The sequence below is a fragment of the Gymnoscopelus braueri genome (assembly GCF_963280865.1).
Source record: "Gymnoscopelus braueri genome assembly, chromosome: 8".
In the NCBI taxonomy this organism is placed as follows: domain Eukaryota; kingdom Metazoa; phylum Chordata; class Actinopteri; order Myctophiformes; family Myctophidae; genus Gymnoscopelus; species Gymnoscopelus braueri.
The window spans coordinates 45,269,179-45,292,646 of record NC_137609.1 but is presented as its reverse complement, the minus strand read 5'-3'; the positions used below and the strand labels follow the sequence as shown (position 1 = coordinate 45,292,646).

The 23,468-nt window shown below is 42.8% G+C and overlaps 1 protein-coding gene and 1 long non-coding RNA gene across 4 annotated transcripts in view; both read left to right on the top strand.

The window, feature by feature from the left end:
• LOC308089742 overlaps positions 1 to 23,468 on the top strand; it is a 376,982-nt gene that overhangs the window by 327,558 nt on the left and 25,956 nt on the right. The window lies entirely within an intron of this gene.
• Positions 13,867 to 23,468, top strand: part of LOC308089739 (uncharacterized protein) — a 35,377-nt gene continuing 25,775 nt past the window's right edge. Inside the window, exons 1-3 of one of the 3 annotated variants that reach the window (XM_080434632.1) lie at positions 13,867 to 13,884; positions 14,962 to 15,545; positions 21,646 to 21,796. In XM_080434632.1, coding sequence (XP_080290758.1) covers positions 15,371 to 15,545; positions 21,646 to 21,796 — 326 coding nt within the window. In that variant the 5' untranslated portion in view covers positions 13,867 to 13,884; positions 14,962 to 15,370. Of the gene's footprint in view, positions 13,885 to 14,646; positions 14,802 to 14,961; positions 15,546 to 21,645; positions 21,797 to 23,468 lie in introns of those variants that run through there. The other 2 variants (XM_080434631.1, XM_080434633.1) reach the window with 2 other exon arrangements.

Below are 23,468 nucleotides of genomic sequence, written 5' to 3'. Positions count from 1 at the left end.
ACTGACCTGAAGGCCATCAAGGATACTCACCACCCCAGCCACAACCTGTCCAGGCCGCTGCAGTCAGACTGGCTAGGCAAGTGATACCTATGTAACAAAAGCCACATGACCAGACCATGGAACAGCAACCCGCAGGCTGTCGAACGAACGAGCGCTAAGCTCTGTCGCCCTGTCAGTTTTGTCATAGAGGCATTAGCACTTTATTTATACTGTACATGTCTTTGATTACACTCCACCGCTGCAGCACTGGCACTACGACTTACGTTAATCTGCTGCAAAGTGACACCACAAGAGACTGTGATATTCTATTATCTGCTATCAAGTGTCAAGTGTTGTCTCTTACTTGCACAAGTTGTGTGGCGCTCGGGGGTGCTGCCTCCGCAGCAGTTCTACGGAGGGCAAATGTCCCGCACAATGCACATGTGTGTCCGTTCCCCCACTTTTGATCAAAATCAACCATTCATGGCACGCTATCCGACAAGAACAATCACCCTCAGGCTTGGTGGTCTGAATTTGAAACCCAACGAGTGACACAGCGTAGATTAAGGATGGCCCGGCTGCATATAAATGGGGTGTGTAACCTGTTAAGTATCCTACTGCTACTGCTAACGAGATACGAGACAATAGTATTGAGAATGACTTCAGGAAGAGACGCCGCTACAGGAACCTGACAGACATACTGAATAAACTGAATGTACAGCTGCAAGGTAAATTGAAATTAATTGTGTATTGTATGCTTTTTAGTATTGCTGAATAATTGTTTGTTACTTTTATGTTTGTGCTGTATATTAATGTTTTGTTATTGTGTTGTCTCATACTCATCCATCACTATCTATAGTATCTATCTATCTATCTATCTATCTATCTATCTATCTATCTATCTATCTGTCTATCTATCTATCTATCAATCGTATCTATCTATCTATCTTCTTCTTTCATTTATCATCGTCAAATGTCCAACGCTGTGTCGTGTAGCCATGCCCTTATCTCTGGTTCCACTTGGAAGTGTCACATACTGGTGTGGTGAGGGCCCAAAAGCAGGACAGCCAGGCATGTAGTGATCAAAACCCATGGCTGGGTGTTTTAATAAACAGTAGGTGAACAGAAAATAAATCACAAATACAAACTAACTAATGCAGTGACACCAAACAATGACTCGACAAAGACTGACTGGGGAACAAGACTAATATACACATGAGGGGTGATTGCAAATCAGATACAGCTGGGGCAAACAGAAACATAGAACCAAAAATACTAGACCAGGGAACAAAATACATGGATAATACAAAACCTAGAAACTACAATCAATGACAAAGTCTGTGACAGGAAGAGGCCGGCCTCATGAAGGTGGTCTGTACCGGGGACAGGTGGTGATTATGTGTTCTGCAGTCTGCTCAGGCTCGCCACACTCGCATGCTGTGCTGTCTGCCAGGCCCCACTTCTTCGTAGTTGACTTGAAGCAACTGACCCCAGTACACAGGTGGTTCAGCAGCGTCCATTGCCGACGTAGTAGATCTTCTCCTATGATGCCATCTCCCGGTGTCACTGATGCGACGGTGGATACGTGAGGGCCCGGCTGACTCCCACTCCTGCTTCCAGGATGCCACCAGCCATACGCTTGTAGACAGGTCCTCAGAGACAGAATGGAGCATCTCTTGTGCCGCCTTGTTGTATGGGGGGGGGCGGTGGCGTGACTTGAGTCTGTTTGGCGGCGCTGTTGTTCGCTCGCTGATATATTGCACTTTTTCCTTAGCGCTAGGTATACTCTTAGTTGCTTGCTTTAGAAGAGAATGCACTTAACACTTCTGGTGATTAGTAGTTTCGTTCCCTACCTATGTTGAATGCACTTATTGTAAGTCGCTTTGGATAAAAGTGTCTGCTAAATGACTGTAATGTAATGTAATGTCATGTCATGCAGGATATGCCAGTCATGTGTCTGGGCTTTCCTTGCCAGGTTGATGGTAGCAGCCTATCGCGTTCCTGCAAGGACAGACAGGTGGGACACAAGGGTGGGCTTCAGGCAGCCAGTTATAATCCGGAGAGCGTTGTTGAGGGCAGCGTCAACCTTCTTGACCAGGTTGGGCCACAGTATTCGACTGCAGAGAAGACGAGGGCTTGTGTGGAAATTCATAGTGTCTTGGTCTATCTATATACAGTATCTATCTCTATCTATCTATCTATCTATGTAACAGCTCCCAGCATCCCACCTCGCAGCAATGCGACGAGTGCGCTGGTATGGCCACATCATCCGCCTGCCCGTGGAACACCCAACAAGCGCCATCCTGGCCTTCAATACCCAGCAAGCCGGTTGGAGACGTCCCAGAGGCGCCCCCCGCACCCGCTGGCTGGATATAATAGCCCAGGACCTAAAGGCTTGTGATGTGACTCTGGCACAAGCTCAACACCTTGCCCACGACAGACCCAGATGGAGAAACCTGGTTGCTACGATTGGCTCTACGCGCCTTAGATGACAGCCCCGCTGCCTCATCTATAAGAAGTGCAAGAGGACTAAGTAAGTAAGTGTCTGCTTCACGGACTGAGACTGGGAGAAGGTTCCACAGCTGAGGTGCCTGAAACTTAAATGCTCTGCCTCCTGTTCTAACTTTTTTGGGGTTTCCTGGAGCCGTAAGCATTTTTTCATACTGTGGACGCAATGGTGTTCTGGCTGGTTTATAGGGCTCGATGAGTTCTTTGAGATATACTGGTGCCTGTCCATTGAGAGCCTTGTATGTGAGGAGGAGAACTTTAAACTCTATTCTGTATTTAACCGGGAGCCAGCAGGGCCGGATACAGAAATTATTAACTGGGGGGGCATTAATAAATGCTGGGGGGGGGCGGCTTGCGCGGCGTAGATTTTTTTTTGGGGGGGGCCCAAAACCATTTGGGGGGTTTTCGGGGGCCCCAAACCCCCCAAATGCGTAGGAAAATATGCATAGGAAAATATGCATTTTGGCACAGTTAGACCTATAAAAAAATGTGTTGCCTTTTGTCTGACCTCTACCCTGAAACCTGCCTGGCTTGGTTGAACCTGCCAGGGGTATGAACCCTGCCAGTATAGACCCCAGGGTCTATAAAATAAAAAAATAAAAAACCCAATTTTGATTGGGTGGGCAGGATGCACGTTTGGGTGGGCACTGCCCACCCCTGCCCCCCCTAGAACCGGCCCTGGGAGCCAGTGCAAAGAGGCCAATGAAGGAGTGATATGATCTCTTCTTCTGGTTCCTGTCAGTATGCGCGCAGCGGCATTCTGGACTAGCTGCAGGCTATTTAGGGACTTACTTGGGCAGCCTGATAATAAAGCGTTGCAATAGTCCAGCCTAGAAGTAACAAAAGCGTGAACAAGTTTTTCTGCATCATTTTGGGACAGAATGTGCCTAACTTTTGCAATATTACGCAGGTGAAAAAAGGCATTTCTTGAAATGTGTTTTATGTGGGACTGAAAGGACATATCTTGGTCAAACGTGACTCCCAGATTCTTTACAGTGGCCCTGGAGGTCAAGGTAATACCATCTAGGGTACCATACCATTATATACTATCTAACATTATTGTTACACTGTATTATAGTATATTATACTATCTTACACTATTATATGTATTATTATCAGTGGCGGCTGGTGGGAATTTTGGGTGGGAGAGCTAAGCGTATAATTAATAATCTGTATAATCTGTATAGTTTACATATCCAGATTTAGGAAAATATACTTTTATTTGACAAAAGTATAGACAAAATACAAATCAGTCAGTCACACATCAACAACTAGTGATGGCACAAATGGCATCCTGCCTGAGAGCATTTGAGCATCATCAATGCATTTGCATTGATATCAAAAAAATTAAATCATACTGTGGCAGTCAGTCAGACAGACAGACAGACAGACAGACAGACACAGTCTGTCTGTCTGTCTGTCTGTCTGTCTGTCTGTCTGTGTCTCTCTCTCTCTCTAAGAGTTCTCCACGGGCCTGAAAATTAAGGCCTGGCCCTAACTGGGCCCTACTGGGCCGGTCCGAACAATTACCATACTTTTAGGCCCAAAAACCCCAAAACCCCGTAAATAAATTTCTGATCATGAACAATCCAGCTTTCTCCGCTCATAAGCTTGCCATGGCTTCAAGCTCTGCAATTTGTCTCTGCATATAGTTTCCACCACAAAAGGCTTTTGAACCTATGTCATTTTCTTTTAGTACTTTGAATAGTTTACCTGGCAGGTGTCTCGCCTCCACTGCTTGCAAAGTGCTTCCACAAATTGTATGGCCTTAATTGAGCAATTTGACCTGCTGTGGTACAGGCAAAAGACTATAGAAGAATAGAAGAATAAGCCATTCAATAATGACATATATAATGGGCAGGAAATCATAAGGTCTTGACGAAAAACACAATAATTATGATTCAGGAAAGTTATAAACTTGCTGAAGTTAGTCAGTCTCTCTCTCTCTCTCTCTCATGTCAGCTGTCAATCACTCAACTCAATGAAAGCCAATGGAAGCTGATTTGGGCTAAAAGAAATCAGCCCGTTTTGACATATTTTGTGTTTTTCTTGTAACTATTTGATGCTGTTGCTGCTCTAGGTTCCACCAGCTTGTACAATAATCTATTCGAAAACATTTTAATAACATTTTAATAACATTTTAATAATTAAAACAAATATATATATATATTCTTTTTTTTAATATATTAAAAAAAAATATATATAATAATAATTTCAAATTTTTATTCAATAATATAGGGGGGGCTTAGCCCCACTAGCCCATTGATACCAGCCGCCCCTGATTATTATTGTTATTGCTACTACTTGTATTTGCTTGTATCTCTCTCTCTCTCTCTCTCTCTCTCTCTCTCTCTCTCTCTCTCTCTCTCTCTCTCTCTCTCTCTCTCTCTCTCTCTCTCTCTCTCTCTCTCTCTCTCTCTCTCTCTCTCTCTCTCTCTCTCTCTCTCTCTCTCTCTCTCTCCCCCCCCCCCCCCCCCCCAGACCCTGGGGTGGGCCAGTTAAGGGGGGAGTTTTTTGTTGCCACTGTCGCACAGTTGCTTGCTCAGGGTTGGACAATGTCGGGTCTCTGCTCTACATGTAAAGTGTCTTGAGACAACTTGTTGTGATTTGACACTTTAATAAAATTGAATTGAATTGTTATCCTATTGTATAACTTGTTTTCCTATTCATATGAGTATTTTGTTTTCTATAAACTTGATGTTTATAGACAGTATGCTATGGAGAGTTGTTAACGCTGCTCCAGAACATACAGAATTTAAATGAATAAATCTTATTTCTGCAGTGGTTGGAGGTGGTCTCCCTACGTGTTCATTGAGAAGTGTAGACCCTGGTGTCGTGCAGGATGACCTCCTGGTTGACAAGTCACACTGCCTGAAGCTCATAAGCGCAATATCCCCCCCAGGCCAAGCAGGGATCGCCTCTTATATTAGCGGTAGATATTACTTCATTAATATTATTATAATTGCATAGAGACTGTTTTGTCAGCTGATGCCAATTGACACAAGTCAACAGGATGGAATGATTTAGCACACAAACTGAACTGAAGTACTGTAAAAGTTACACTTATATCACAACAAAATGCACGCAATCTGTCCAAATACACTAAAAACATCTAACAACCATCTGCCTTTTAAAAAGGATGAAGAGTACACAGAGGGGACCCACTCGATAGAACATTACTGATAACCTCCACTAAACCTCCACACCCACTGCCTCCGCAATCAATTACACTCCTGACCCTACAAAAAACACACAAGAAAGGCAAAACCTGACACCATATGAAACACATCTTAACTACGTGAACCCTATAGCGTCCTTATTCTGGTGCGAACATATGGTGAAAGTAGCTGATCTGAGCTTGTAGATTGGCTATTGTTACCAAAGACATTTGGTGTAGAAGGAAAAAAAAGGAAGGGACCAAATATAGAGCCCTTGGGGGACCTCTGTCGACTAAGTATAAAGGGTTTAAGTGGTCATAAGAGCTGACTCTCCCAGCGATCCGACCAGGGTCATTCAAATTGAGGATCTTCCTTATCTGGGGGGAATTGAGGTCAACACAGTGGACAATAACAGCCGGCCACAGGCTGAGAAGCAATGAAAGTGGCACCGAGTCTCCCCGACTCGGCGCAAGCCTCCACTCCTGTCACAGGAAACTCCAACCCCCTGCTACCTGTTATATTAAAGGGATATTTCACTTTCAAACATGTTTGTGGTCATTTTAACGTCTACTCAGTCCCAGGACAGTTTTTAAGTTGCTTGATTCAGATATTGATTTTATCAGACACGCTTCCAGAGCAGCAGAATACACCCTTCCTATACAAACCCATTGTAACTTCAAACTCCATTTTAACCTTGATATATTCATCGAAAACACCCGTCCTTGGTTCTGGTGACTCATAGTGCCCACCTTATACATCGATTACTCTTTTCTTTTTTCCCCTCATCAGCCACCCATTCTATCAGCCAAGGACGGGTGTTTTCGATGAATCGATAATGATTAAAATTTTGAAGTTACAATGGGTTTGTGTAGGAAGGGGGTGTATAAATAATGAATCAAGCAACTTAAAAACTGCCTGGAGAGTATGTTAAAATGACTCCAAACATGTTTGAAAGTGAAATGTCCCTATAATGATAGAAGCTAGTCCAAAGGACTGGCATGCTCAACTCACAGAACTTAGATTTAGGGGTGCAACAGTTAATTGAACTAATCGATTTGATCAATTATAAACAAATATGGATAATTTAATAAAATAATCGATTAGTAATCTATCCCTATTTTGGGCATGTCATTATAGGTGAAAAGGTTCAGAAAATGTCAAAAATAGTTAACCCATTCATAAAGTACTCCCCAGTGCCAGCAATTTTCGTGTTTTTTATTTTTATATTTTGTAAATTTTCATGAAAATATATTATCAGAGAGCTTTTTTTAAAGACGGCGCACAAATCCGCCACTAGAGAGCAGCACATGACAACTTGATCAGCTGTCATGACAGCTCGCACTCCACACACAGTGTCAAAGAGAGAAATACATGGTCCGTGGTCCATGTGGTCCCAGATTGTCCGATCGGACAAAATTACGATGTGATACACGACGGCGATGACTGATCGTCACCCAGACCATAGATTATAGAAGAGAACCTGTCCGTTCGTTTGTTATACAGTGTGAAAAACCCTTTGTTTACCTAATCTGGACGAAAATGACCGGGGGAAAATAAATCAAAAACCGGAAACGGAACCCAGGTCATGAAACCGGATGCAGATGTGGGTGAAGTAAGTGGAACTCGAAAATAACATTGAATTTTAAGCAGCATAGCGCGATCAGAGATTAAACAATGAACGCGAGTCCAACGCGTCAAACGCGTCAATGGCGTGGGTGGATTAAGTAGTAATTGACGCGTTTTCGAGTCAATGGCGTTTATAGAGTTAAGACCGGGAAAGCCTATGTTGTTATACCAGTAAAACCGGGAGAGCATCTGTTTTAAAATTTTAAGCATCTTAAATATTTTTTTCTGAAAACTTAGGTTAGGATTTAGAAGCCGTAAAATTGGGTTAAAATAGCCGATCTACAAGCTCACAACGCGGGTTGTGCAAGAGCACAACATGTGCAAGAGCAGAAGGCATTATGCATCTTTAGCAGCAGTGTCAAATGTGCGAAGAAGCAGAAGGCATATAATATAATGTACAAAATCACTTCTCGATTTCACTTGTAGGCTACATTGCACTAGTAACATTTTGAGCAGCTGCTCAGGATTCGTACGGTTGTTTTATTTTGTTATTTGTATTTTTTTTACCTCATGTCCTCATTCAGGGGCCCTGACAGCCGCAGGGAAAAACAAAACTGTTTCTGAGCCTTGAGCCCCGGGCTGTGAGAGACCCCTCCAGGGCTTTACACTTTGCATTTTGCATCAACAAAAAACTTTGTCCTTCGTTATTCTTTTTGCCCTACTCAAGCAATCTGCTGTCGTGTGCTGTGTGCGCCCCTCCAGGGACAGCAGAGAGCTCCCTGTGGAACGCTCAGCCGACCTCACCACCTTCCGCAGATCACTGGGAGAGCTCTTTCTTTTGGTAACGCGATGAAGACCTTCTTGGGGGCGAAACGTCGTTTGTTTGTCTAATAATCAGAATCAACTTTATTGTCACTTCACAGGGTTACAAGCAGGGGTGGAAAAAGTACTCAAATATTTTACTTTTTTTTTTCGATTCATCGATTCGCGACACATTGTGAGCTTGTAGATCGGCTATTTTCAAATGGCCGAAATGTATATAGGACTGAAGTGGTTAATGTATGTTTTGTAATAAATAATCAAAATCTATGAAGTAACTATAGTAACTCAAGTTTTCAAAGTACAGAGTAAAGAGTAAAAGTACAATATTTGCCGCTGAAATGTAGTGTAGTAGAAGTAAAAGCATTGAAAATTGGAAATACTCAGGTAAAGTAAAATGATGTCAAAATTGTTCTTAAGTACAGTACTTGAGTAAATGTACTTAGTTACTTTACACCACTGGTTACAGGTGTAAGGAAGTGGGTGAAAAATAAAGCACGGGAGAGCTTTATACTGTGTGCAGACAGACATTTCCTTTCTCTTGAGTTTTTTTCGGGGGGGTCCGGCACTTTGGTCCGGCAGTTAGGAAGTCTTGGACCCATGGGTTTAGACCCAGGTCAGCCAGCTTGCTAGCTAGCCAGCCTGGTGGGGACTAAGGCGTTAAAGACAGAGCTGTTAGTCAATAAATAACAGCCTAACATACTGTAGCCCCCTTCTATGTTGTTGTCAAGGTGGTATAGAGCATTGGTTCTCAAAGTGGGGTACGGGGACCCCCCGGGGTCCTTGGGGGGGACCAGGGGGTCCCCAGCAAAATGTGTTAATATAACATCACAATAATTTGAACCACTTTAACCTTTACTTTGGCTATTCAAAAATAGCAGATATACAAGCTCATAGCGCGGCACAGAGTGCCGCGCTATGAGCTTGTATGAGCTTGTAGATCTGCTATTCTTTTTTTTATCGTGAACATTTGTGCAAACCTTTGAATATATATATTTTTAAAGCGAACATTTGTAACTCAAATCTTTGCTTCTGGGGGTCCCTGGCACAACATATTTTCAGGTGAGGGTCCGCGGCCAAATAAATATCAATTTGAGGGTCCTTGACATGAAAAAGTTTGAGAACCACTGGTTTAGAGGGTTGTTGATGTTGACCCACACTTTTGTCCTGTAGAGGGCTTAGACCATTGGTTCTCAAAGTGGGGTCCGGGGACCCCCAGGGGTACTTGAGGGGGTTCCAGGGGGTCCCCAGCTAAATGATGGATAGGAACCAAATTGACCCTTATGGGTCTGTAACTCTGAGAGCGTACAAATGGAACCAAATGGGCCGGTTAGGGTCCATTTGGTTCCATTTATACACTCTCAGAGTTAAATTAACATTGATTTTACAATATGAATTGGGGTCCCAGAGATAGAAATGCCATTAAATGCGGTCCGTAGCGTAACGCATATCAAACTGGGGGTCCTTGAAATTCAAATGGTTGAGAATCACTGCTAGAGCCGTAAAAATCTTCTATTACTGGGGTCCCTGGCTTTTCCAAATGGGGGTCCGTGGGCTAATAAGTGTCAATTTGGGGGTCCTTGACATGAAAAAGTTTGAGAACCACTGGCTTAGACCACCATGTGCCTAGTCTGATACACATAGAGTCACCAGCCGCTTCTTCTCACCTGACAGCGAGGAGTTTCACTGAGATGTGCACGTGGATCATGCTAACACACCTATAAGTTCCTCTCCCAGCTGAAAAGGCACACGATGAACCAGTTGTATGAGACATAAATCAACACAATCCACTGCCGGCTTCCCACCCATGAACACTGCCAATTATGTTCGTTGTAGTCCCTGGCCAAGCTGTCAAATAAAGACGACGGGGTCTAATAACAGCATGTCTTCATGTGCATCTCACTCAGATTTACTGTGTCCAGAAGACGTCAGTAGCCTAAACTATATCAGTGGTTCCCAAACGTTTTAGCTCGAGACCCAAAAGAGAAATTTGATGTCTCCCCTTGACCCAAACTAGTGAAAATAGCTGATCTACAAGCTCAGTACTACTTAAAGGAGTTCACCCCAAAAATGACTTATCTTCTATCAATTGCACACCCTATTCTTTTTAGTTTTTGTCGCATTCTTAAGCTAATAATTTGATTCCCGTCTCCTACCATACACACGGTCATCAAATTATTGTTTTAGGAATGCCACAAAAACTAAAATAAATCCATGAAATCAAGGCTTCATGGGGTGTGTAATTGATAGAAAATAAGTACTTTTTTGGGTGAACTCCTCCTTTAAAAGTTTTTTATTTTATTTTGATTATTATTATTTATGAAATGTATGAGTTTTTTTTTCACGTTGTCTCCACCAGGCCAAAGGCGTGGCCGACACTATGTTTTCGTCCCTGTCCGTCCGTCCGTCCGACCTTGAGTGTGTTCGTCCATCTGTCACAGCTAATCTCCGTCACCGTTGGACCGATCAGCATGAAACTGTGCACGCACACTCCCTGGATCTTTCACATAGCGCCACCAGGACGCCGATTTTTGCAAAACACATTGTTTGATATAACTCCTACAGATTTTGGCATGTGATCAAGTTGGATCTGTCAAATTTTTCATATTCCATCATGATTGGCTAAGATTGGCTTCCAAAGTTTGCAGGAGTGGATGTGAATACAGGAAAGGTGGTCACTAGGGAAATCTGGGCACCATATTTGGGGAGACTGGGCACTAGGGAAGAGTGGGCACCAGGAAAGGTGGGCACCGGGAAGAGTGTGCACTAGGAAGAGTGGGCACTATAGGTGCACTGGCGCACTGCCTGTGAGAGTTAATACTTTATTAACAATGATGCTACAAATGAGACTGCATTCCTGTTATGTCACACGCTCAGTAATCCACCATAGTTTTCGCCACAATTATAATAATAATAATGGTTTTCATTGGTTGCATAGACCAGGAGCTATCATGTTCTGTTCATATAGCCTCCTGTAAAATGACTGTATGTAATGACGACTATGGTCATCTGTGTGTGCCTGAAATCTGGTTGGAAATAGTAAGAGCAGCTCTCATGTGGAAACTTGTGTGACGCACAACAGCATGTAAAGACTGGTTGTTTCAGTGGTTGTTCCATTCATGCTCATTCTTTCAATGTATTTGCATATATAAATGTGAGAAAACCACACCTATTACCTGGCATTGAATAGCTATATCCATGTGAATGAGCACATTATCATCATTAAAAGTGTGCTCTCCATTGTGTGGAAGGAACTATATCCGTAGCAAAGCAGCGAGTTAAAAAAACACTATGGAGGCAGCACCCCCGGTGGACACAAATTCTAATTCAGGTGCCCAGTCTTCAAGATTTCCCTAGTGCCCACTCTTCTCCACACCAAAGTGCCCACTCTTCCGGGTACCCACATTTCCCTAGTGCCCACTCTTCCTAGTGGCCAGTTTTTCCGGTGCCCAGTCTTCCTGGGTGCCCAGATTTCCCTGGTGCCCACATTTCTCTACCCCAAAGTGCCCACTCTTACAGGAGCCCACAATTCCCTAGTGCCCACTCTTCCAAGGTGACCAGTTTTCCTTAGTGCCCAGAATATTTTGGTGTCCACCTTTCCTGTTGCACGCACAATCCAACTCTAGGCCAAGGATGAAATGCCACGCTACATCTTTTCAAATCAGCCTCATGGTGGCGCCGATTCACGTTTTGGCCAATAACTCTTGAACCGTAAGTTGCACAATCAACGTCTTTTTTCCCTGGATTCCTTGTATCATGATTCATGATGCAATTATAGTCCCTGTTTGTGCCAGAATAAATTTTCTGCCATATAAAACACACTTTGTGCTACTAGTGCTACTAGATTTTGTCCCAAACTCACACAAATCATTACACATTATCACTGGGGTCATGTGATCAAGAATGTATAAGTTTGATTTTTCAGATCCCATTCCAAGTGACTATGACCAAAGTGTGCGAGCCCTGTCGGCCTGGCGGAGACCTGTGCTCCAAGGAGCACACTTGTATAGTTTATTTATGTCATTATTTAGAAAGATTTAAATTTGTTTTTTAAATTCATGACTTTTTGGGGAACATTTTTTAAAATCTTTTGGATTAAAAATAAAAAACTATATGTAGGAAATGGAAAATAAAGGAATATTTACTCGCGAACCATCAAAATGGTTCCGCGACCCAACAACGGGTACCGACCAAGTGTTTGGGAAACAGTGATCAATATGATATAAAGTACAGTATGACTCCATGGGCAAGGATTCTGCCCAATCCGATCGGCATTATAAAATAAAAGTTAAATATTTCATAAATTATTAAACATATGTGAAACATTTCTGAGAGTTTCTTCGTTGGCCCACTGGCAGCGTGGGCCAAAGACATTTGTTTGATCAGGTTCGTGAGAGCAGCCACACAGACAGAATCACTGACAGACCCATTTCTGGACGGCTTGCCTCCTACATAACCATGCCATAAACATCCCCCTCTCTCTCCCACCCAGATGCCACTAGTTAGATTACTTAGTGCACTGGTTCTCAAAGTGGGGTCCGCGGACCCCCAGGGGATCCTTGAGTAGGTTCCAAGGCGTCCCCAGCTAAATTGAGGAACAGTTAAAAACAACTTAAGCCCTAACTTATTTTTTGGCTGTTCGAAAATAGCCACTCTACAATCTCATAATGGGTCACATCGCAATTTGCTGTGAGCTTGATCTACTATTTTAGATTTGTTTTATTATCTTGCCTTATGGAGAGTCCCTGGTACAAAATCTTTTCAAATGGGGGTCCACGGCCAAATACGTATACATTTGGGGGTCATTGACATGAAAATGTTTGATAACCACCAGTGTTCATTTTGACAGCAAATTCTGATTTACTCGTAGTCGTAGTCTTTTGAATAACACACCATTTAGTGTTAGTCCTATTTTAGTCTTAGTCAACAAAATTAACACTACTGCTTTGTATAGATTCTAGCTATGTTGTTTACTTGTTGTCCTAGTTACTTAGCACATAATCTTGTTAGTGCTCTAACTCCTTCATGTCATGTCAACATTTATGACTCTTGCTCCGACCTTCACTCTGGATAAGTGTCTGCTACATTGTAATAAAACAAATTGTATACATTATCACCCACAGTCTTTGTAAACCCATGCTGTATCTCTATGAATAAAATGTTGTGTATAATCAAAATACACTTAGAACTCTTTTCATGCCATCAGACATGCTATTACAATTTCTAACTTCAGAGAGTTAAATAGTTATATATAGGCTATATACAAAAATGTGTGGTGAGTGAGCATGCACAAAAACAAAATGAGTTAGAGTTGCTTCTATTGGCCAAGTGCCTTTGCGCATACATGGACTTGTACTTAGTCATTGCAAGCATCAACACATGACAGAAAAAAACATTTAAGGATCAGTCTCTCTTTTGGTGTGTTCCTTTTTGAGAGAGAAAGAGAGAAGAGAGAAGAGAGAGAAGAGAGAAGAGAGAAGAGAGAGGGGGAACAGAGAGAGAGAGAGAGAGAGAGAGAGAGAGAGAGAGAGAGAGAGAGAAGAGAAGAGAGAGGGGGAACAGAGAGAGAGAGAGAGAGAGAGAGAGAGAGAGCTGAGAGAGAGAGAGAGAGAGCTGAGAGAGAGAGAGAGAGAGAGAGAGAGAGAGAGAGCTGAGAGAGAGAGAGAGAGAGCTGAGAGAGAGAGAGAGAGAGAGAGAGAGAGAGAGAGAGCTGAGAGTTGAGAGTTTATGGAATGCTGTGATGTCATCAGTGCAGTCAAACACACACAAAAGACAAGGAGGAACCCACAAGCAGCCTCTAGTTAGCATACATAGTCTGCTGCCTGTGAGGAACGGAGCTCTCTACATCCCCACTGTGAGTACTTCCTCCTTTTCACTGATAATTCTACCCTTCTCACTTCACACTCCCCCCCCTGTGTGTTATCTTATCACTCGCTTTCTCTCCCCCCCCCTGTTCCCTCGATAGTGACTGTACTTCCCTCTTTGTTTTAATCCTGTACGTTTAGTCGCTATAGGAGAATGTATTCTGTATTCCATCAGTGTGATAGTTTCTGTCTCAAGACAAGCCCTGCTCCCCCCCTCCCTCCCTCCAAGTGCTGCCTGCTGCCTGTGGGGGGAAGCCATTGTTGTGCCTCTAGCTACTGCCATTGGAGGAATCCACTGAGACCCCCACCCCCCTCCACCACCCCATCACCCCTCTGGCTGACTGAGACGCAATCTGACTCATGTTGCCCAGGGCTTTTCTGCAGACCCCTTGTTGATTGGTCAACGACAACCGGCGAATGGCCGCGTTAAAGCAAAGAGCGACGGCTAGCAAAAAAACCTCATGCATGGGCGTTTAAGGAAAAGGCTATGGTGATGATGTGTGTTGAGGAGGAGGAGGAGGAGGAGGAGGAGGGGGAGGAGGAGGAGGGAGGAAGAGGGAGGGAGGGAGAGGAGGCAATGATGACAGAAGCAGTCCCATTCCTTTGGAATCTCCTCCCATTCTGGGCCAGTGAGTCTGACAGTTTGAAGAGAGAGAGAGAGAGAGAGAGAGAGAGAGAGAGAGAGAGAGAGAGAGAGAGAGAGAGAGAGAGAGAGAGAGAGAGAGAGAGAGAGAACTCTTGAGCTCTTCTTCCGTATTCTTTAAGTGAGGAACGGCAACAAACTGCCCGTTTAGGAAAAAGGGGGTTTATACGTGACGAAGGAATCCGAAGAGACAAACTTCCTGCATGTAGGAACGGAAGGAAGGCCAGGGGGATAGAATGTTCAGAGGAGACAACGCAGACTTGTGTGAGAAACAGAAAGTGGGGATACTAGGATGGGCTTACATCCACTTTAGATAGTTTTGTTGTTTAACTTTGATCTCAGAGAGAAGCGAGGTGCAATCTCACCAACTTTCGGTTGGTTTTTATTAACATGTCTATTTTTTTTTGTATTTCTTTTGTTGTAGAGTGTCCTAGTGATGGCCTCCAGAGACCCAAGACACTGACGTCTACAGAGGAAGGAAGGAGGGACTGCGGGGAAACACACTCAGGGGAAATGCAGCGTTGAACGTGTGTGTGTGTGTGTGTGTGTGTGAGAGCATGAGTGCCTGCCTCGATTCAGCCGAAACACAGTAGGCATGTATGTACATGTGTGTGTGCGCTGGATATGGATGCAGCAGCGATGATCAACTTCCTCTGATGACGTTGGACCACACGTCAACGACTCAACCTCAGAGGAACAACAAACCCCAGATACACACACAGGAGAGAGCGCCTCCTCCCTCCTTCTACCGCTTGCCCTGGTGGTACCTAAGTTCTCCCATCCTCCTCCATCTATCCAGCCAACCAACCTGAACAACCCGCCAAGCCGCCAACATGCTGCAACAGATCCTTAAGGACATGTACATCGACCCCGATGTGCTGGAGGCCCTCAGCGAAGACCAGAAGAAGACTCTGTTCCGAAAAATGCGCGAGGAGCAGGTCCGCCGCTGGAAGGAGCGCGAGGAGAAGGTCGAGAGAGAAGAGCCCCCGAGAAACTCAGGTAACCGTCGTCCACCCATCCCACACATGCAACAACCAGCCACCTCGTCTTCTGTTGGTTTTAAAATCTTTTTTATTTCTTCACGTTTTGTGGCTTGGTTCCACTTGTGAAAAAAAGGGGTAGGATATGCACATCCCCACAGTTTATTTAAACACGGTGCTGGAACCAAAAATTATCATGTGAAGAAAAAGGGAATGTCCGCTTCATCAAGTTCTTGATGAAGCCCTGCATGGGCGAATCGTTGTTGTTTGGTTAGAATAATAAAAGATTCCCTTTTCCTTCACTTGGTTCCACTTTTGGCCCTTTCACCATGTGGGATGTTTTACACTGTAGCCATGTTTAGTCCATTTAGACAAGATGGTACACGTTATCTGTGTGTGTGTGTGTGTGTGTGTGTGTGTGTGTGTGTGTGTGTGTGTGTGTGTGTGTGTGTGTGTGTGTGTGTGTGTGTCTGCGTGCATCATTACAGAACTGTTGCTTAAGTGACAGCCCTCAGTAATGCAAACAGGAAAAGTCCCAGGTTTGATCTCCAATGCCACTTAAAAAGCCTTTGAACGAGACACTGATCGTGTACCTACTACCTACTCAGTCCAAAGTGTCTCTGAATGAGGGGAAACAGCCACTAAAATGTAAAACAATGTGCTGTAGGTTAGCATTACAGTTAACACAGTACTGCCTGCATACTACTGCAACATTTAACACTGCAAGGCAACTGTGGTTTTGGTTTAGTTCTGACAGACATCCTGTGCTGTTGAGACATCCTGTGTCTGTTGTAGCTTGTCACCCCGACAGCTGTTTGCTATAGCACGGCCACAGTGAAATGGTAGTCTATAAACTAGGCTGCGCTTGTTTACATGACGTCAATTTGGCCCAAGTGGAAAGTTTCCTAAAAGATAAGTATAGCGTTAAAAATAAGCTGCCCTACATTACCGAGTCCATCAGTTCACTGTCTCAGAATTTGAGCCCCAGACATTAATAGGGACATTAAGTTGAAGTTATGCTCCACAATAACACATGATCAGATTGATGAAGAAGGTACAAAACCAAACATATTGGTAGTGTAGCAGTTTCAGCGATTCAAAAGGCCTATAACAGTCAAAACATTATGCTATAATTGTCAGATAACACAATGAATTCGGTGACATCTTATGGGTGTGAATTACCTTTCATTATAATAGACATTTTTGTTAATGGTAGGCTACACAGTACAAGTAAAATGAACACTCAGGATTTTACCATATTTGGAATTGTGTGCGTGCGTGCGTGCGTGCTTGTGCATGCGTGCGTGCGTGTGTGAGTGTGCATGCCTGTGCATGCATTGCATGTGTTTGTATTCCTACCTCTTGGCTTGGGTTGAAATCAGCTTGTTTACTTTCCCCCAAGCACAGCGTATCTACAGGCCGTAGCAAGGCACAGGAATTTTCTCTGGGACCAAGATGTCTGAACAACATCGACCTAGAATGAGACGTCAGGGCTACGATTAACAAAAATAGCTCCAACTAGAGAATATAAAAGCAAAATAGATAAGGAAGGGGATTACTGAGAGGATTTTAAACTGCATGTAGGACTAAAGCTGCAATATGCAACTTTTATGTTGTACCCGGGATTTGAACCGTGTCTCCCACACAAGAGACCAAACTTTTACCAAACTTTTACCACACTTCCAAGACATAATTGCCGCCTGACCTGCTGAGATAGTGTGCTTATGAGCTTGAGGCAGTACTGCTCTACACTAGATTTCTCAATGGAAGAGTAGGTAGACCACCTCCAACCACTGAAGATGTGCCGGTCATATTGTAGTAACATACTCTACCATACTGATTGATTTAAAGGGCAAGACCGCTTTGGTAGAGGTTTCGGGTTGTGTAGTTGTAAACAGCTCTCAAAGTCACTCTTTTAGCCCGTAAACGAACACAAACAAAGCTGATTCAGATAATATAGAACATCACCAAACCCAGCAATGTTTGTTTTTTTAAATAAAAACTTCCTGTTGATTTTACTATTTGAAGAACTGGATCCTGATCTGCAGATCAACAGAGGAAATGAACATTTTTATTAAAAAAACAAATGGTACTGGGTTTGGTGATGTTCTATATTGTCTGAATCAACTTAGTTTGTGTTCGGTCACATGCGAAAAGAGTGACTTTGAGAGCTGTTTCATATTTGTAATTATTATCAATTATCAATTTCTAATCAATGGAGCAATTATTTTTTATATCTCGCCCACATTTGGAGTTGCATCATGGCAAGGTAACTACACAACCCAAACCTCAACCAAAGTGGTCTTGCCCTTTAAATAAAGTTATATTCATTCAAATAAGTTCTGGATTGGAACTTTACGTTTGTCACTATGCATGCAGATTCCAGCAAACTTCAACTTCAAACAACTTTATTTTCCTTTCGGGACTTCGTTTGTGCAGTGGTTAAAAGACAACATACAGTCAATACATATATACCTAGGTCACTATGAAGACACAAAGTACATTTAAAACTACTACTTAAAAGCATGATGAACTTAAAAGCATGATAAAAATAATATATTGCAACCTATGTGTTCACGTGTTTACTACTAGCGTCCATCAGGTGGAATAGTCCGAAACGTGCTTGAGGGGGGGAGAGCAAAACAATCAGAAACCAAAGTTCAGTCAGTGCATCCATCCTTAAAACTGGTTTGACTCATACTATAGAATCTCGCCTGTCTGCATTTTCTCCATGCCGGTTGGCTGTGTGAGACATCGGTGACGCAAAAGGGGCTTGTGGTGTGACGAGTGACGGCCCTGTCTCACAGAGAGGTGTGGGTGAGATATGGCGTTACGGTGAACTCCGGCCCCCCTAAGATGTGACTGAAGGCCAATTATGTCCAACAGTTGGCGCATCGCGTCTGCTTGACGCAGTCATTTGATCTGGAACCGAGGCTTTTCCATTGGCTAATAACAAAGCACTTATTATTGACTGTGTAGGGGAACAGTGCACTCTCTATCTCTATCGCTTAATGACTGGGGCAGCTGTCTCTATAAGTCATCACCCCATTCCCTTAAAACACTGTTCCACACTGTTGAGGCTGCAGATCTCAGACATATATATCACATGTCTGCAGCTCACACTGCTCCCTGACTTCACTGGTCTGGCCCAAGAGGGAAATTGGTGGACAGTTACACATCGAGTGTTCCTGTGTCAAATAGGAAGTGAGTCAAGTCCTGATTCCTTCGAACAATTAACCGAGGGGGCAAAACAGGAAGCACGCAGGAAATGTATGCGTTTGGAACACAAAAGGGAGAGTTTGATTGCAGCTGTTTGTGAGAGCCCCACACGCCTGCAGGTTGCTATAATGCAGAGTAGTAGTAGGCAGATCTATGGTGCAACAAGTTGTTGCTCCTGTCACAAATAACACAGAAGCTTTTGTGATCATGAGGCCATGTTGTGGTAAATTCAGCATGTGCTTGGAGTTAACTATAGGCTGTATGTTGTTGAACATGTTCAACTGATGATGCGGATATACATACTGTGTAAACATATGTTTATGACCGTGTGTGTGAGTATGTGTGTGTGTGTGTGTCTGTGTGTGTGTGTGTGTGTGTGTGTGTGTGTGTGTGTGTGTGTGTGTTGTGCATGCTAGCAGGTTGAAGCACTAGAGATATTCACTTTAGAAGGAGACAGATTGCAAAACTAGCATCTTCTGACATCATCATCACTTCTAGGCACCATGACAATCTTGGACTTGGCACTAAGTGAATGCTCTGTATGTCTATAGTGCCTTCTATTGAAAGTGTGTCGACGTCGACAGCAGAGGCAACCGTGCAAGTAACCAACCTGCTTATCAGGAGCAGTGAGGGGTTCAGTGTCTTGCTCAAGGGCACTACGACCGGGAACCTTATGCTTCCCATGACTGCCGCAGTGCCTCCTAAGTCGGGCTGGGCGATATGACTTGAAATAAATACCACGATTATTTCAAAATGATGCCTTGATTACAATTAATGAACGATTTTTTTTTTGCAGGTCTACAAGCTCATAACCCGTCGCAAAGCAAACCTGTGAGCTATTTTACTTATAGCTGTATGCAGCTATTTTCGCTATCTATACATGCTACCATTGTACAACAAGTATAATACAGGGCTTAATTGGTTAATCAGAGTAATCTATTTAGTCAATTAAAATAAATCTATTACAACGTTTTCGTGTTGATTTGTTGATACTATAATACAAAAACAAATACACATATATATATATATATATATATATATATATATATATATATATATATATATATATATATATATATATATATATTTATATTTAAGATTAAGTCGTTCATTGCACAGCCCTACTCTGGAGTCACTTTTGAAAATGTCAAGTTTAGCATGTGGCAGAGGAGAGAGTTTGTTCAATTCAGTGGGTCACAGGTTAACTATTGTACCCTAGCATCTCTATTTTGGCGTGTACACTCAGCGAAAAAATACCAGATCTACAAGCTTGCAGATCGGCTATTTCAGAAAAGATAATTAGTGTAGCCCTTGGGAATCCGAGCAAGTCTAGGGCCCATGGGAATACGGTCAACTAAGTACATGGTTAAGTTTTCTCAGATGATTGATTGGGACGCAGTACGATGTGAATGTGTCAAAAGAACAACTGTGGTCTAGCGACATCATGTCACTGAATACAGTGAGTCATTTACATAATGTGGAAGCTGCATTTGAATCTACCTCTCCGTGCACCTGACTTACGCCCACGTTCAAGCGCCTTACTTTGCTTTCCACGTCTTCCTTTTTTTTTTCTCACAGCTTGTTTACCAAAGTGTGCTCTGACTGGTCCTTGTTATGCAGGCTTGTCATCCGAGTTTTGCCCCCACTGGAATGCTATCTGCCGGGCAAGCTGGCAAAACCAGTTCACTATGATAATATGTGTCCCTGGGTTTCAGCCCAACAAGACTTCACCTTCTGAAATCTGTGTCAGCTGCCTCAGTGTGCTTTCTGTGTTCCCAGTCCTAGCTGGTACACTGGTACTGAGATATGTGTTGTATCATGCATGTATTTGTACAGAATGTACGAGATCTGTGTGTGTGTGTGTGTGTGTGTGTGTGTGTGTGTGTGTGTGTGTGTGTGTGTGTGTGTGTGTGTGTGTGCGTGTGCGTGTGTGCCCTCCTCCCCTCTCAATAAAGAAAGAAATAACAAGAGGAAGTAAAGCACATCTGATGTACTCGTATGGACAAGGAACACTTGTTCTTGTCAAACTGACATGGGGGATACTGGCATGTTCTAGACCAGTGGTTCTCAAACTTTTTCATGTCAAGGACCCCCAAAATGATATGTATTTGCCCGCGGACCCCCATCTCAAAATATTTTGTTCCAGGGACCCCCCCAGAAGCAAAGATTTGAGTTACAAAAATATATATATTTATTCAAAGATTTGCACAAGTTTTCATGATTTTTCAAAAATAGCAGATCTACAAGCTCATAGCGCGGCACTCGGTGCCGCGCTATGAGCTTGTATATCTGCTATTTTTGAAAAGCCAAAGTATAAAAGTGGTTACAATTATTGTGATGCTATATTAACACATTTAGTTGGGGACCCCCTGGAACCCCCCCAAGGACCCCTGGGGGACCCCACTTTGGACCCCACTTTGAGAACCCCACTTTGAGAACCAACGATCTAGACAGCATGTCAAGTATAGGCCCACTCAAGTATAGTTATAAACCTTATAATTACAGATATTAAAGAAAAGATAAAACATTTATCCCCAAGGGGACATTTCAGCATGTGGTCTGGTAAAGGTCTGTGAAGAGTGTGTTACGATGTAAAATAAATGAGCAGATAAATATAATAACCAAAGCAGAGTGGATGAAAAGTGCATCCTAATTCAGCAGCAGTTAAAGTTTCATTTATACTCCTTTGTGTGCCAGTGTTTCGCACCGAATAGTCGATTCATAAGCTCACAACGTGCCGCGTTTGCCTGCCATTTTCAGCACGCAACAACCATTGTACAACAGAGTATAAATTAATCGTAACAAGATTGAGCTTATTATCAATTCAACGACACTTTTAACTTTGAAACATAACTAAACGAAAGACAACTAAATGATCTCGTGTCGTGTCTGTGTGTTTTACTTTACAGCCAAAGTCAAGAGTGTGAACTGGCTCTTGGGCCGGGATGGAGACCTGGCGGTCATCGTGATCGGAGAAGTGGACGAGTTCAAGGTCACCTCCAAGGTCATCTGCTCAGGGATTGCAGAGAAGAAGGCCCCCAGCCTACACAATAATGCCAGGTATTACATTTATATAAAAAAGATTATTATAAAAAGGCATATGTATTCAGTAGAACAGGAAAGAGGGATTGTATAAATTACATATTTATTTATTGTGGTGTGTGAGTGTGAGTGTGAGTGTGTGTGTGTGTGTGTGCGCGCGCGTGTGTGTTGTGTGTGGATAAGTGCATATACAGTAAATCACTTTTATGCGGTTTGCAATGATAATAAAAGGTCACTCATTTGCATGTTGACAAATGTCACTTTTATATGTGTTGGAGGTGGGAGTTTTCAAAGAAAGAACTTTAAAGGGACTCTCATGGGGGAAAGTTTTAATACCTATGGTAGGGGGGGGGGGGGCAGCGTGGGTCATAATGACCCAAATTGTCACAATTAGATTTATACCTACACTGTGTTGCTTGCGATTCACACTTGCTATGCCACTAGGGCAAATCTCTTCCTCTTTAATACTCTCCCGTCAGATCACTGACTGGGAGCAAGATTTAATTATGATTGGTTAGGATTGCACCTAATTAAATTGTATAACGTATAATGTGTCTAGAGGTTGATATTGCCGTCAATTATGATGATACATTTGTAGCCAGTTACTGAGGTGAGATAACGTCGGCTCACATTTGTAGCACTTTCATGCTATGTTAATATAGTGTACTGGGTAACACTTTATATTAAGGTTAAGTCAATAATGCCTTGTAACCACATTTATAATGCATTCTAATGCACTTATAAGGCATTATAACACTTGTTAAAAAATGTTATAATTTTGCATAACAACTTATAACAAGGTTGACAAAGTTTTATAACTTATAATAAATATAATTCGTAAGTGCTGGTTTATAATGCATTATAAACTCAGTGGAACAGCACATTATAACTACCAGGTAACACTTTACTTTGGGGGTTGGATCTATAATGCATTATAATCACATTTAGATCGCATCATAATGTATTATAATGCACTTAGAATGCTTCATAACACTCATTATACATGTTTATAATAATGCATAACAACTTATAACAAACACATTTATAACTAACTAACTAAGTTAAGGTAGTTATAATGTGCTGTTCCACTGAGCTTAGAATGCATTATGACCTTAAATGATATGCTCAAACTCTTCAGATTCAGCCTACTTGGTATCACTCAGTATCATTGACATGATGTGATATGTGTGCTGCTCATAGATGGTGAGGTCATTACGACACCACATTTCTGAACCCACACATACATGTATAGTAGGTTTTGCATGGAAGGGTACATAATACAATAATACTAATACATCTGCAGTGGTTGGAGGTAGTCTCTCTACTCTTCCATTTAGACATTTAGACCCTGGTTTCGGTCAGGACACCTACTGGTTTACATGTGTTACTGCCTGAAGCCCACAAGCCCAATAGGTCCCCATGGCCGACAAAGTATTCTGTTTTAGCTCAGCGGTAGAAAATGGTCCGTCCCTCATGCGGAACACCCAGGTCCAAATCCCGGGTAGGACATGAAAGTTATGGCTCGTAGCTTCAGTTTTATTTGGTCTTGTTCACAGCGTGCGTATTATAAATGCTTGTCAGTAGTTCCTGCACACATTGTGACAGTGATATCACATTAATATGCTTTGTTTTTAACCGTGTGTCGTACAGCATGCCAATTTGCTAAGTCTAAAGTTGCACACTGATTTTG